General features: G+C 40.9%; 1 protein-coding gene across 1 annotated transcript in view; it reads right to left on the reverse strand.

The window, feature by feature from the left end:
• Window positions 1–171: 171 nt before the first annotated feature.
• Window positions 172–17,089, reverse strand: part of COL9A2 (collagen type IX alpha 2 chain) — a 447,350-nt gene continuing 430,432 nt past the window's right edge. Inside the window, exons 31-32 of the mRNA XM_044059964.1 lie at window positions 14,539–14,616; window positions 172–941 (exon numbers count right to left, since the gene is read on the reverse strand). Coding sequence (XP_043915899.1) covers window positions 742–941; window positions 14,539–14,616 — 278 coding nt within the window. The 3' untranslated portion in view covers window positions 172–741. The remainder of the gene's footprint in view (window positions 942–14,538; window positions 14,617–17,089) is intronic.

Below are 17,089 nucleotides of genomic sequence, written 5' to 3' on the forward strand. Positions count from 1 at the left end.
AAAAAATTAAAAAAAAAAAAAAAATAGGAAATTTGGAAATTAAAGGTGCCACACTGGAATTCATGGCACCCCAATATTTTGCACTCAAAATCGTTTTTTACGAGGAATACTGTACGGGGTTGAGAGGTATGGATAAAAAAGAAATAAAAAAAAATATTCAAACTACTTAAGTTCATTAACATTCGGACCTTTATTTTCTGTTCATTTTTAATAAAATAACCACACATTTACAAAGATTTACAATAATGCAGCCCTAGTACACCCAATGCCTCTGGACAGACTGTGCTTCTGGAATAAGTCATTCAGTAACATAATAATAGAGTACGTCTGGCAATACAAAGACAGAGAATATTTATAAAATACAATTCAGTTTATATCCGGCCAGAAAAAGAAGAGAAAAATAACCATTAATTTTGTTGAAAGAGGCACCATGTTAAAGTTCATAATTAGGGTACCTAGTATTTCACACTCAGTCTGGCAAGCCAGGACTTGATTAAGGCTTCATTGGTGAGAAAGAACGTTACTGTTTTGACGTCCACAAACATGATAGAATGGATCTCGATATAAAAGTTCAGGAAGCACCATTTCCCACACTGTCATCATAAATGTTTAAAGGAGTACTTGTTCTTCCTTCTGTCATTTATTCTGTGGGTTTTCTTGCACTTTTTCATGTTGGTGGTAATTTCTTAACAAGTAAAATGTTTCATTAAAGTTTTTTTTATTTATTTTCTGCATATTTTTTCATGGTCCCTTTACAGCTCCAGCTTCGGTAAGTGCGGGAGCTACATATGCGGAAGCTCCAAGACAAGCTGCAGCCTCACAGAATCCTGGCAAACCTGAAGGACCTGCGCGACCTGGACGGCCGGGCTCACCATTAACACCTTCAGGGCCACGTTCCCCATCTCTGCCATCTCTGGCATTTCCATCAAGACCAGGTAGACCTAAAATGTACATGCAGAGAGAGACACATTAGCTCGACTATCAAACATTCAGATGTTAACATAACTTGTCGACTCAGTCTTTCTCTCTCTCTCTCATTCACAGACAAAAATACACACACACACACACACACACACACACACACACACACATATGCACACACACAAAACACATAGGCAGACACACACATATTTGGTCTGCCTCTCACATTCCGTGCTTTAGATGGGCTAACACTGCAAAAATCTGCATTATACTCAGGGCTGTCAGTAGATTCCTTATGAGTTCTGCTTTCTTTGTGAAATTGCAATGGTTTGTCAAGCCAAATGCCTGTTAAAAAGAATTTGTTTGTTAAACCTAGCAACATCTGAAATTATTTCACAGTATGCTTCACTTATTTTTATAACTGTTTTAACAACAACAGCGGCTTAATATACGTGCTTCTTGACTGCATACCCCCACCCCACAGTCTGGTACAGAGTACTTTTAGATGGAGTAAAGAGAAAAGCCACTATAAAATGTGTCCATTCTCCTGTTGGTATGTCATATAGTCTTGGGTTGGTGGTCACTCTGTTGATGTCATTTCTGAACATGCAAAGCTTTCTGTGATGTTGGTAGAAGACATTTCCTCATAATGTATAGGCATATTTTAAGTAGGAAAGAGTAGCACATTATTACTATTTCTTTGTTAATGATAAATACCTGTCGTATAGAATATAATTTCAATTTTCTGCAGTCAAAGAGAAAGTAATTGGCAATGCAAACTGTTCTTACATTAAACATGGGTTAACTTCTCTAAATAGCTGACCCCACACGACTGTGCTACATCCAATACGAATGCCAGTTGTATCCAAAATCCAAAATCCAAAGGCAAGTAAAACTATTTATTAACATAAAACATACGAAAGGTTAAGTGCTTTTGTCTCAAGCTGTAAGAGACTTCATCAGAACAAATGCCACTAGTAACTGAATCCTTTATATAACAATCTGTTACTAATTAGAATAATTAAGTATGGAGGCACTTAAAGGTACAAAGCATAAAAAACATGTAACAATTCTAAGTAAAGTAAATCAAGCATAAAAATGATACATCCTGTGAATGAATATAAAACATAAAATCAATTCCAACTTAAAAAACATATACATAAGAGAATGTATGTTCTGTTATGCATAATATTTATAGATTAAGAGCACTGTTTTTAGAAGGGGGACAATAGTGCTGTTGTCATTCATACCTGAAGGTACCATGGCATTTAATTTTAGCTGCCAATATAGTTCTCTGATCTCCAGGCCTAGTTCCCAAAAACCTCCTCTTATATTGTCAACTACAATGTCCAAAATGCCAAATTTGAACCTACTAGTGCCTTTACAAACCAGAACCCACTAGTGCCTTTACAAACTAGACTGTGCTTATAAAGGGCATTATTTGTATTGGCTTTATAAATAGCATATACATGTTCATAAATACACTTTCTAAGGCTGCGTTCTGTTTTCCCTATGTAGAAATAGCCACATGTGGTACACAGGGCCAAATAAACAATACTCTTGGTACCGCAATTGCCCTTTTTCAACATAATTTTAAAGGGTGCATGTTCCAAGGCAACAGTCTGGTTCTCCATAATAAATGGGCACTGTCGACATGCCCCACATTTTGTTGTCGCTTTCTCTGGTACCTGGTGGTATAATAGCTCATGTTTGAATATCTATTTTAAGTTTTTACCTGTCTTATAAACAAAATTGGGAACTTGTCCAATGTGTTCAAGAATATCAAGATTGCTTTTAAAGATTATCCAATTTTTTGTTAATATCCGTCTCACTTCCTGACTACCCGTACCATAAGGAAGTACCATGCTGCTTTGGAAGTTTAATTTGCTTTTGGGTACTTTATCATGTATAGCTGACATGCTGTTGCTTAAGAGGGGTTTGTATTTATTACCCCATCCTGATTTTACTTCCTGGACTATTGTCATTAAACTTTCGTATGTTTTATGTTAATAAATAGTTTTACTTGCTTTGGATTTTGGATTTTTTCGATATAATTGGCATTTGTATTGAACCAAGTAAAAGGTTTTTCTGACCACCACCGCTACATGATGGTCAAATGTAAGACTGTTGTCTCCCTGAGTACCCAGGTCTCTCACCACAGGTTGTAAGCTTAGGGGGTTGCCACTGATGTGGCAATCAGTAGGGGCCATGTTTTTGCTGAATGGTACGATAATACACTTTTTTGAGTTTAACTTAAGGCCATGACTTTGGCAAAAGTTATTTGTATCTGTAAGACCCTCTTGCAGTATGTCAGCATCAACTGGGTAGTCAATGACAGCACCCAACTTACAGTCATACACAAACTTGGTCAGTCATAGGCCCTTTGTATTTGCCTGGACCTCTGAAAAGTATATACCAAACAGTAGGGGTCCCAGGACAGATCTCTGGGGAGCACCACTAGTGACAGGTATGCTGTCAGATGTGGCAGTGCTTATTTTTGACCTTGTGGGTCCTATCTGTGAGCTAGTTGGCCACTCATCTGACTAGACAGGGATTAACACCAAGCTGTGTTAGCTTTTTGATGATGCTTGAGTGGGGGATTGTGTCAAGGGCCTTGGCCATGTCAAGGTAAACATATGTACTGACTTTCCTCATCCAAGGCCTTGGTGACAGTCTCAAAGAAGTTAACTAGGTTCAATAGGAAAGATCTGCTCCTGACAAATCCAAACTGGGTGGGGTCAAGTGCTTGGAGATTGCCTATGTCCTTGTTTATGAGATCCATAATAATACTCTCCATGGCCTTACAGATCAGACTTGTCAAGCTGAATGGGCAATAGTTTTTTGGGTCAGTAGTGGCACCACATTTTGTGCAAAGTGATGACGATGGCAGTTCTCCACTCTGCTGGAATGAAGCCTGCAGTTAGGCTGTGGTTGAATATGGTGCTCAATGGCAAAGCTAGTTCTTGCTGGAGATTGTGCAGAATACAGCCTGGGATACTATCAGGTCCCACGGAAGCTGTGTTCTTTGCCTTGGATAGGGCCTTTAACTCTTGATCTACAGAGATATGAGGTGTGGGATAAGTACTGGGGATGTTGACTGGGCCTTTGGGGGGGTGATAAGAGGGTGAAGTTTGCGCTGAACTTATCAGCCAGCAGGTTGGCTAAGTCAGCAGGATCAGTGTAAGCGGTACCATTAAATACTAGTTTGGAACAAACTTGGGCTTTGCCAAGAAGGTTCCTATCGTAACTGAAGAACTTGTGGTTTTCCTTTGTTTTGGTGGCTAGTTTCAACTTATAATTGGCTTTGGAGGTTTTCGCTAGTGATCTAATTTGCTTGTTGAGGCAGAGGAGGGAGCTTTTCTGATTTGGAATTCGTTCCTTTTTACCCTTGGACAACAGTTTCTTCCTTTTGTTGTAAAGCCTGTTGACAGAGGATGTCCACCAGACAGGTTTGTGTTTCATTGAGCAGCAGATTTTAGTTATGTTGGGTATAGCTGAGTCCATGCAGTTGTACAGGTGCTTGTATACTGCACTGGTGTACTGTTCAGCATAGTTGTCTGCATCATCTGGGGGGGGGGTGGTGTGAAGCTACTGATACCCTCCCTTAGGAGGTTGCAGTCAGCTTCTGAGATATTTTTTAGCCTGGTTATGGCTGGGGAGGGGTTGGGTGGGATAGAAACTTTGAATGAGACAGCTTGATGATCTGCTCTCACCGGGGAAGAACATACTATGGGAGTGGTGCAGCGGTCGCCCATGTTGGTGAGAACCAAGTCCAGTATGTTATCTCCCCTTGTGGAGGATAAGACCAGCTGATCTAGTGCATTAGAACTGATGAAGTCAAGGAATCATTGGGTGAGTGCATTAGTGCAGGAATAATTCACCCAGTCTATGGTGGAGTAGTTGAAGTCACCAAGGATCAGGGTGTTAGGAGGTACCTTGATGGAGTCAAGTAGGTCCAGGTAGGAGGTGTGGGCGTCCTGAGACATGGAGGGGGGGGGTCTATAGCTGGATATAACTTGGATGGGTGTCTTGCCAACTGTCAGTTGCACCTGGAGTAATTCCAGTGCATCATGTTGGTAAACAAGTCTGGAGGTCTGCCTGTCCTTCATGAAGACAGAGACTCTACCACCCTTAGTCTTTACCACCTCATTTTTTGGGTCAGAAATTGTGGAATGAGGTATAGCCTGGTAAGGCAGTGGTGCTCTCTGCAGCTCTGAACTAAGTTTCCGTGACTGCACAGGCATCGGCATCTTCCAGTGTGAGGAGAGCCTCCAGTGACTGCATTTTCAGATTAAGGCTCCTAGCACTGAGCAGCGTGACCTTCAATTTGCTTTCTGACAGATCTTTTATGTTGGAAGATTTGTCTTTGGGACATGGCCTAAAAAAAGCACAATGAAGGAAGCAAGAGCTTTGGCCAAGATCCGGAACCCCAGGGGTGACAGATGGAGGCCTTCTCTGGCAAAGCATTGTGGCTTGTCAACCATGTCATCACAGGCAGACAGATACTAGCTCCCCTTAGAAAGACACCAGAAACTAAGCCAATTGTTGAAGTCAAACATTTTTTGTTGGTATTGTGGTATTATTCTTGGTGAAGGTAGGATGCTGCTTAGGGCTAGGGTCATACCTGCCTGGAGCACATACTCTGAGAGCTCAATCATGTCTCTCTTCATATAGTCCAGAGAGATACAGCTCAAGTCGTTCACACCAACATGGACAATGACAGAGTCATACTTCTACCTGTTGTGGAGAGACTTGAGTGCATGTGTGATGTAGTGGATTATAGCAGCTGACAAACAGCTGACTGTGACCTTCTACTTGTTGAGCCTGGTGAGGGTGACATCGGTGTGTCTCACTATCGAGTCTCCAATGACTAGTATGTTTGGTTTATTGTTATGCCTTATAGACTGCGTTGGTTTATTGTTTTGCATAATGGGCTGTGTTTGTGAGACACTGGTTAGCTGACTACTGTGTGTGTGATGTGATTGGTGTTGTGTGTGCAATGTTTGCGAGTGTGTTTTAGGGGTCCTTGTTGTTTAGATAAGTTTTGGTTGAGGACCTCTGCATAGGTAGGTATGTGGTTCTGTGATGTCTTGCTAGTTACTTACTGTGCAAACCTTGGAGTAAAGGGGCATTTAGCATAGTACTCAAAATCATTCACCTCTGTGGATACACAGATGGTGCTTATCCAAAAAATAATTCCTAATCACAGCATATTTATTTCTATCCCACTATACATAAGCATGTCTTATAAATCAGTGACTCCCTCATCCGTGGACATCTGACACCATACTACCACTGTTTAAACAAAGCAAACCAAAGACACCTGCAAACATTTCATCATAGGTTCATAGGTGTGTACTAGCCTAATGGCCCGGGAGCCGTTACAAGCCTAGCTCATACAAGTGCCCTAGCATCATGCCACCTGACATTAGTTCTCAGTGCCTCTATCAAGCAGAGCCACTGGAGTGATCCCCGGGGTGAACTTTCTATTACCCATCCACTCATCAAGATTTCTCTTGAAGAGGGACAGTGAAGTGCTCTGCTTGACATGTATGAGAAGTCTATTCAAGAGCATGGGCAGGCTCTGAGTGAGGAACCTGTCCCTCCAGCATGTTCTGTTGATTGTGGTAATGGGGTTGAGGTCTCTAGAGCGTGTGGTGCAGAGGGATTGGGATTTCTTTAGACGTAGCATTTATAACAGAGCTGGGTCAGACATGGCTTTGTAGGTCAAGCAGAGATTGCCTCTAAGTAGGTGATAGGAGACAGAGAATAGCTGGAGTCTTTTGAGTCTGTCCATGAAGGACATGTGTTTAATGCCTAGGATCCTCTTCGTGAGGTACTTCCGTGGGCTCTCTAGCTGTTGCAGGTGTCCAGTGAGGTGCATGCTAAATGGGGCATTATACTCAATTACTGGTCTAATGAGGGAAGAGTATAGAGAGGTGATAACCTCTTTCTTCCTTGATGCAAAACCCTTAGTAATGAGATGTGCCACATAGATGGACTTTCTGACCACAGTGGCAATGTGGTGGTTGAAGGAGAGGTTGCTGTCAACCTGCATCTCCAGATCTGTTATAATGCCTTAAGTGTTCAGTGGGCTCCCATTGATGTGGTAATTAGTGGGAACTGAGTTTTTACCAAAGGGGATGATGACACATGTTTTGTCGTTAAGCTTAAGGCCATGGTTTCGACACCATTCATTGGCCTCAGTGAGACCTTTCTGTAGGTTGTCTGCATCACTTGAAGAGTTAATAATGGCTCCCAGCTTGCAATCATCAGTAGAATTGGTCAGCCAGAGTCCCTCTGTGTTTGCCTGGACTTCTGAGAAGTAGATGCCAAACAGGAGAGGACGCAGGACCAATCCCTGTGGTACTCCACTCATGGCTGGTTGGCAATCTGACTTGGAGTCTGCTACTTTCATACTGTAGGTTCTATCTGTGAGTCAGTTTGCAATGCCTAGTTTGGTAACTTTATCAATAATTCCTGAGTTGGGAATGGTATCAAAGACCTTGGCCAGATCATGGTAGGTTGTATGCCCTGCCTTACCTTCATCCACAGCCCTGGTGACTGACTCAAAGAAGTCAACCAGGTGCAGCAGGCATGATCTTCCTTTCACAAAGCCAACTTGCATGGGGTCTAAATTTTGGTGATTTCCCTATATCTTTGTTAATCATGTCCATGATGATGTGCTTCACAGCCTTACATATCAGACTCATCAGGCTAATGGGGAGATAATTCCCAGGGTCTGTAGTTGCTCCCCTTTATGGAGAGGGATGACTGTAGCAGTGCGCCATTCAGTAGAGACAAAGCCTGAGGTGATGCTGTGACTGAGCAGGGCACACAGATGTGGTGCCAGTTTGCCTTGTAGTTCATGTAGAACACAGCCAGGGATATTATCGGGTCCCATGGAAGCTATATTCTTGACCTTGGACAATGCAGCTTTAACGTGTACTGCAGTAATGCTGGGTGCCTGGCATTCTGGTACTGAGATTGGTCCTTTAGGGGGGAAGGAGGGGGAAAGTTGGCACTGAATCTGTCGGCCAGTATGTTGGCAATATCTGTTGGCTCAGTATAGGAGGTACCATTATGCAGTAACTCACAGCAAATATGGGTATTGCCAGGGAAGTTCTTAATATAGCTATAGAAGGCTTTGTGGTTGTTTTTAGTGTCTGCCGCAATTCTGCCTTCATAGCTGGCTTTAGAGGATTTGAGGAGGGAATCTCAACTTCTTGTTGAGGCTAATAAGGGAGTTTTTCCAGTCTTTGGCCTTCACCTTTTTCTGCAACCATTTCTTCCTTCTGTTGTAGAGTTTATTAATGGCAGGGGACCACCAGACTGGCTTCCTTTTGTTTGGAGGAGAGTATCTTGGTTCATTTGGGTATGGCTAGTTACATGCATTTATGTACATGTTCATACAGTGCAATGGTGCATGATTCAGCAATCATGCAGCTATTTTCCATTGGCATGGGTGCCATGAAGTTAGCCACCTCTGTTTTTAGGAGTCCAAAGTCAGCTTTGGAGAAGTTTTTCAAGGTAGTTACATTTGTGGGGGGTAAGGGTGAGCTGTAGATTTCCATGGTGATTAGTTTATGGTTGGATCTGACCAGGGAGGAATTGACTATTGGTGTAGAGCAACGATCACCCATGTTAGTAATAACCAGGTCAAGGATGTTGCTTCCTCTAGTGTGGGTCAGAATGAGCTGGTCCAGGGCATTGGAACTGATGAATTCCAGGAAGCGTTTGGCCAGTGTATTGGTGCTTGAGTAGTTTTCCCAGTTGATGGAAGGGTAGTTGAATCTCCTAGTAAGAGAGTGTTGGGTTGGATCTTGATAGATTCCAGGGTGCATAGGAACATGGAGTGAGAGTCTAGGGACATGGTTGGGGACCTGTAGCAGGCTATGACCTGGATTGCTGTCTTACCCAGTGTTAGTTGTACCTGAAGTATCTCAGATGTGTTATGCTGGGCTACTAGTCTGGAGGGGTGCATATCCTTTATGAATATAGAGACACCACTGCCTTTGTAGCTTCGGTCCATATTTTGGGGCCAAAAGGTGTGGAATGAGTTATAGCCTGGTAGTGCAGGGGTGCTTACTGCCACTTTAAACCAGGTTTCTGTTACAGCACAAATGTCGATGTTCTCCATTTTGAGGAGTGCTTTAAGTGAGTGCATCTTGAGATTTAGACTTCTAGCATTGAGCAGCATGACCCTCAGATTGCATTTATTTATAGCTGTTATGGTGGTAATTTGGTCTTTGGAACACTGCCTAAAAAACACTATAGGGGTGGCAAGAGCCTTAGCCAGTACACGGAAACACAGGGGTGACAGATGCAGGGCATCTCTGGCAAAGCATCAAGGTCTGTCAATCATGTCATCCCAAGCAGACAGATACTGGATCTCCTTAGAATGACACCAGAAACTTAACCAATTGTTGAAGTCAATCATTTTTTTGCTTGTACTGCGGTATTATTCTGGGTGATGGTAAGATACTGCTCAGGGCTAGTGACATACATGCCTGGAACACATAATCCGAGAGCTCCACCATGTCTGTTTTCATGTAGTCCAGGGAGGTGTGTCTCAGGTGATTCACACCCACATAGACAATGACAGAGTCATACTTGTACTTGTTGTGGAGTGACCTGAGTGCGTGTGTTATCTGTCGGATTCTGACACCTGATAGCTGTTACCTTCTCCTTATTGAACTTAGTGATTGGGAAATCTGTATACCTCAGTGTAAGTTCTCTCCATTCTCTCCAAACTACCTCAAAAAATTATCCTAGAACATCAAAAAATAATCATTCTCCTTTAGAAAAAAAAAGAACATGGCTTCCACAAGGGCCGTAGGACTTCTTGTGTCCTCCTTGCTTTCAGTCATAAAAATAATATTCACAACCAATTGGATAATGGTTATCAAGTAGTCGACCTTTAATCTAAACGTATCGCCTTCCCCTGTCTTCCTTAGTCTCCCTGCTGTCCTCCTCCTTCTCTTTGTCTTTCTTTATCTCATTCTGGCATATCTAGCATTTATTCTTTAGTCTCCTGTTAATTCCATTCTACTCTTCTTACGTACTGTTGACGCATCACTATAACTGTATGACATTCACTTCCTGGATACTAGTTTTCTTTCTTCTTAAATACTATCATTTCTCAATTTGTAATTTAAACTCTATAGTTTATCAATAAATAAAATAAAATATTGGTCTCTGTCTCTTTTCAGTGGTTTTTATTTATTTATAACTAGGTAGTGGCTGAAAAAAATGTTGTCCACTTATCTGCTCAAAATAAAATTAATAAAAATAAGGAAACCTCTTCTCAGTTTTAACCAAGCCTTTGATAGTGACTCACACAGAATACAATAACAAATATATGCACATGTTGCTTTGCACTCAACCAGACACATATGGTTTTTAAACAATCTAAATGCCCATAAAATAAGGGAGGCATACCAAAAAATGCAACTTGCCTTCCTAAAACACTTTCCACAGGAGTTCTACAAGATTCAGTTCCAGGACCATTTTTTAGGTTTACTAATAATATTCTACATTTCCTTGCTGATGCAAACTTCATTTTATATGCCAGTGACTAAGTCATCTTCTCATCTAGCCAAACATATTAGTCCATACTCAAAAGAGTCGCAAGCAAAACAGTAGCAAAATGCATGCTTCTTAGGATTCAGAATACATAGGGCCCAACAAAACTGACAGCTTTCTATCCTCTTCCATAGGTAACACCACTGAACTTATGCAACAGCAGAACTTTCTTGGCGTGCAGCTTCACCTCATAAGATTTCTTAAGTTTCATGTGCATAAAACTATATGTAAATTGCCAGACATTACTGAAGACATGCTATTTACCACTACTTGAGATCATTAAGGAATGAAAACCAGTAGAAAGTTTAGTGAAACCAGCTTTAACTTGCTCAATATCCTGCATAGCTAAATCCTCATCAAACAATAACTAATAAAAATATATATATAAACCTGCCAAAATAAAGTCTGTTTTAGCATGCAAACATCCACAGTTAGAATGTAATTGCCTTTGTGTAATGACACAAGTGATGGAAAAGCCAAGAAGGGGGAATGAGTGTTAGCAGTAGTTACGGACTATCATCAGTCCTGGGAAGACAGACTGACAGTTCTAATCAATGATGCAGTTGTACCCCACAAAGTGATATTGACTGCAGAAATACCAGGGACATGAGCTTGCTTGCCAAGCCGATAATGGCAGCCTTTGGACAGTGGGATGGGACTATGCACATGCATGCTACGCATACCAGGCCAAAAGGTAATGAAAGTGTTTACATCACTACCAAAAGAGTGGGCTTATGGCACAGGGATAATGTGCCCTGCCATCCGCATTAATGAAGTAGCCCTGGGCTCCTGTATGGTGACGGCAATCCCATGTGGGAGGAAAGCCATGTGATGGACTTTAAAGCTGCAGCAAGTGGGTCAGAAGTGAAATCAACTGGACTGGTACTTAGAGGGACAGAAGCATAGAACAGGCAAGCTATTTGGTGGACATTATGCAGTGGGACCCTGCTGATGATCTACAGACAGTAAGGGTAAAATTGCATCATAGCTGCCTGGATGACAGTTCCTTCCAGTTAATTCCTGCCCAGGTCAGTGGCCGTATTGCCATATAAGCAAGAAAAAAAAGGGATGCGCTTCGCCCTCGTGATCCAACCACATCCACCGTGGGTTAATCCTGTGATACCTGCACCCAGTCATGGGTTATTGCTAAATTACCTCATTCTTTTAGAATGGAATCAATGTTAAGTTTTCTCTTTTTTTAATTTTCTTATATAAAGTGTTAAGTCTGTTTAACCACTGTTGCTCCTGCCTTCCTACCTTTGCCACATCATCTTCAGGCAATAAAGAAGCAATTTTTTTATAAAACATTGTTCAAACTATTATGCTAAGATGGTATGAGTGCAGGTTGTATCTCTCAACAAGTGCAGTTCAAAGCTTAGCCGTCTGTGAAAACAAAATGATTGATAACATATTGTCTTAACTTCTTAATGTCTGGTAGTTAGCTAAGCGGTCTAAGACTATGAGCTGCTAACAAGTTTCATGCTAAAATCTGGGGATTGATTTCTTCAGTTTCCATGTGCATAGTTATGTGACTCTCAGCAAGTCACTTAACCAGATACTGCTTCCCAAGATGCCATTGCAGGGGGACACTTATGCCCAATGGGAATAGCAAGTTAATAAAAATAAAAGACCGTTAAGCCAGACCAATAACCATTTTTAAGGTTTTGTGAAAGAGCATTTTTAATAAATTCTAAGTAAATTAGTTAACAAATAAACAAAACATACACAGTCATGTTCTACTAATCTGACTACTATGAAACAATTAGTGAAAGTATGAGTTTATATGAATATAGTAATGCACTCCATACTATATCCCATGCAGATACTATTCTACCATAATGTTTTATAATTTATAATCATGTAATTGTTAAGTGCATTGACAAACAGTATGTGTTTTGAAGTTGTACACAGGATTCCTTCTTTTTGTGAATAGTATGACCTCTGAGGGTGATTATCCCAGCTGAACTGATGTAGTTAGTGATATCCCATAGGGCCTGAAAAAGTATTTGTTTCCGCTTAATTTTTCTGGGCAACACTTAAGAGAGATCTATCTGTTTTTGCACGTAATTTCATTAATGAATGTAAATCAAAAGCTATTATGAAAATGCAACATGGCTTTTCTTTGTTATGTAATAATCCAAGTGAGTTGGAAGTTTAGAGTTCCAGAAATAAAAACAAGATATTTAAATCCATTAAAAGCTTATGTTAAAGAATCAGAGTTTAATACATTAACTCATTTACTCTTTCATTCATTGTCTCCAATTAGCTACTTCATCCAGTGTAACACTAAAGGAGAGCCACAGCTTATCATAGCATTCCATGGGAGCAAAACAGAGACACTTATCCTGAACAGGACTCAGACTTGTTACAAAGCACACACACACACACACACACACACACACACACACACACACAGGCACACACACACACACACTCATTACAAACTCATTAGAGAGCACACTCACACACACACACACACAAAGCACACTGACACACTGCACACACACACACACACACACACACACACACTCATTACAAAGCACACTGACACACACACAAACACACACACACATTACAAAGCACACTGACACACACACAAACACACACATACTCATTACAAAGCGCACACACACACACACACAAACACACACATACACACACACACACACACATATACTTGTTACAAAGCACACTGACTCACACACACACACACACACACACACACACACACACACACACACACACACACACACACACACACAGACAAATGTAGAGGATCACCTGTTCCCTCACAGTACATCTTTGGGGTGAGGTAAAAAACTGAAGCACTCAACAAAACTCCACTCAAGTACGTGTGAACTCTGCACAAAGGACATGAAGCCAAGAACCAAACTGAAAATTTTGCAGCATGAAGAAGCATTGCTTGCTACGGTACCGCTGTGCTGCTAGAGAGTTGTTAATTCTGTGCAATCGATACCTTCACATACTGACAGAATAAATTATTTACATCTATTTGTACAAAGAAATGTTGGCTATAAAATGTGAATCACATACTAAGGCAGCATAATTTATTTATCTTTGATTTTTAGGCTGCGTACATCTAGGTCCACAATATAGTTAATGCCAATCTCTACATCTGTTTTGAAATCTCAGACTGAATATGGAGGTCAGGCTGTATGCATTTAGAAAACTTAATTTTTAAGAGTTCAGTATTTTTTTTTCATAAAAACAATACCTAATAATAAAGGCTTAACCCATACCTACCAACTAATTTCAACAAGAATTTATTTGTTGTCATTAAGCTAAAAAATCTTTGTAAAGTTTTGTGAAAGGGCATTACTAATAAAACAGAACTCGATTTGTAAACAAATAAACATTGCTAACTTGGAGGAAAGCTGATATTAGCCTATAAATGCTTGCCTTGGTTAGTCATGTACTGTATTCACTGCTCTAAATGCAAGTTATGTCTTCTGGCTACATGAGAATAAGTTTCATGAAATTATTCAAAATAAACAGAGCCATTACTTGTATGTAGATTGTTTTTTGCACTCAGTTGCTCCTCAGATTATGGAACAGGTTAACCCCAAATATAAGAGAATGCACGCGGTAGTGGTGCTGCGGTAGTGTTGTCGCCTCACAGCAAGACGTTGTTCCGTTCGATTCTCAGCTAGAGCGTCTTCTGTGTGGAGGCATGCGTGAATGGGCATGCCTTCGTTGAAGGTTGTGCATCAGGGCTGGTAACTCGGCACATAAAAATCCACTACCAAACATTAGCGGACCAGAGTTCCGCTGTGGCGACCCCTAACTGGGATAAGCCAAAAGACACACACACTTTACCTGAATACAACAGGACTATTGATATCTTCAGCTTACTTTAGATTAATCTGGGTTGCTTAACAGTAAAGGATGTTAGTTCTGTAGTACTCCAGTGAATGTACAACTACTGAATACTACCTGAATAGTGAAGTTGCAGGATATACATATCCATCTTTTAAAATGGAAATAATATGTTAAATAATTAAAGTTACTTACCAGGGAAGCCTGGAATTCCTGGCATTCCTGGGTGTCCACGGCCAGCTTCTCCTCTATCACCTTTCTCACCTCGTTTGCCTTAAAAAAAAAACAATATCACATTTGTTAACGTATAATATATTTTTAACAGATCTATTAACAAGGATTCTTTGTGGGAGCCACACATTTATATACAGGATTTATAATGAGTCAGTTGCTTTAAACAGCCACTAAACTTAGAAGTTTCCTCAAATGGCATTTTCCACTTAATACAAACAAAAGCAAAAGCAACGTAGTATGGCCACTTAAAGAAGAAAGCAGTTTTCAGCAGACATATACCATTCAAAGAAAATAAACTAATAGAAAATCTAATACTGCAACAATTTTAAACAACAATGATGTTATTGCCTTCAATAGTGGTACTACCAATGGTCTATAAGAAAGGCAGTGTCTTCCAACAAGCATCAGGAAAAGCTGTAACAAAACTGACAGTTTCAGGGGGTTGGAAAATGAAGGCAAGAACTTGGGATTAGATTTAGAAATTATCTTCACCGGTATATACAGCTCTGCCCAGTAGAAACCTAAAGTCTGTCATGTGTATGAAGCCATCTTATTTATAGTATATTACCTGTGAGACATCATATGCCCACCAAATGCAGATGTCACAATTCAGGATACAGCTATGCAGATGAGAACTAGAGTCTTGCATACATTCACAGACTGACGTACATAAGTGGTCAGCATCAACACTGATACCATACTGGGGTACAGAACAGTAACAGTACGGTGCCGATTTGGAGAATGGTATAGTGTCAGTGTAGTGCCATACCAGGAAACAGTACAGTGCCAGTATGGTGCCATACTAAGGAACAGTACAGTGCCAGTACAGTGCCATACTCGGAAACTGTACAATGCCAGTACGGTGCCATACTGGGAAACAGTACATGCCAGTACAGTGCCACACTGGAAAACAGTACATGCCAGTAGTGTGCCACACTGGAAAACAATACAGTGCCAGTATGATGCCATACTGGAAACAGTACAGTGCCAGTACGATGCCATACTGGAAACAGTACAGTGCCAGTATGATGCCATACTGGAAACAGTACAGTGCCAGTACAATGTCATACTGGGAAACAGTACAGTGCCATACTGGGAAACAGTACAGTCCCAGTGTGATGCCATACTGGGAAACAGTACAGGGCCAGTACAGTGCCATACTGGGAAACAGTAGAGTGCCAGTGTGATGCCATACTGGGAAACAGTACGGTGCCATACTGGAGAACAGTACAGTGCCAGTACAGTGCCAGTATAGTACTATACTGGGAAACAGTACAGTGCCAGTATGGTGCCATACTGGATAAAATATGCTCTATGAATAAACTTAGCAAGTAAGTATGAAGTCATAGCAGGCACATCAGACACGTTTTGTACTCCATCTGACTCTCTTCTAATGTCATTATTCAATGAATTACTTAAGCAAGATTATATACAGGGGTCATGTGCTCAACCAAAATATTAGTTAAAGCAAGAGCCTCTCAGCATTGTAAAGTAAATCAGAGAACCTATGTTACAGCTGGCCTGTGTTCTGGATTAGGCTTAAACATCTGTCAAGACTAGCCAAGGAAAGTTAGGATGAGCTTCCTCTACTTCCCAGGGAAGTGATTTCAGTCCTCGACACTGCAGGGAGCCCTTGGTAGAGTCTACATAGAAGCCACAGGGTCATAAAACAGTATAATTAAGTTGGGCACACGTGTAATAGGGAGCGTATTTTTATGGTTTTATGTGCCCTGAGTGGCACCACTGCATGCTTCTCCTTAAGAAAAGAAAAAGTGGCATGTCTGACACCCCATCTTTGTAAAAGGGTGACAGGCTTATGGGTAAATGACTAAGCCTGTGGATATCAGAGGACCCAAATTAAAAGTGCAGCACAGGAAATTACAGTGAAAGTGTTTACATCTTTGATCCCCCCACTGATTCACACACTCACCAAAGACTAACAAAGTCTGATTATACATTGTTCACAGCTTTATAGATACATAGGTATATATTAGGCTAATGCCCAGCAGGGCCTTTATAAGCCTAGCCATGCAATCCAACCCAATTGCGTCCCTATGTATCATTGGCATTTATTAGGAGGGGTATGCTAATTAGGAAGTTTCTAGAAGTTATGTTGGTGGGCTATGTTAGTTTGGGCATTACTGTCTGCCTCTGTCTATCAGGGACATGGAGGCCAGACCTGGATGAATTTCCAATTTCCCATCCATTGGCCAACATTACAGTTAAATATGTTTAGGGATGAACTTTGCTTCACAAGGATGGGGAGCCTTTAACAGAACATGGGAATATTCTGAGACATATATATCTATGGGGATATTCTGAGGCATATATCTGTCTCACCAATATATCTTACTTATGTCACAAGCAAAATATAAATCCTTGGATCTAGTGGTTCTCTAGCTGCTCATTTTGCAGATGTGCAAAAGGTCCATTAGAGCTGGATCCAAGAATTCTTTATATACCAGGCATGGATTGCCTGTCAGTAACCTGAAGACAGAGTATAGAGATAGAT

Source organism: Protopterus annectens, chromosome 1.part2 (assembly GCF_019279795.1).
Source record: "Protopterus annectens isolate FY-2018-M chromosome 1.part2, PAN1.0, whole genome shotgun sequence".
NCBI lineage: Eukaryota > Metazoa > Chordata > Ceratodontiformes > Protopteridae > Protopterus > Protopterus annectens.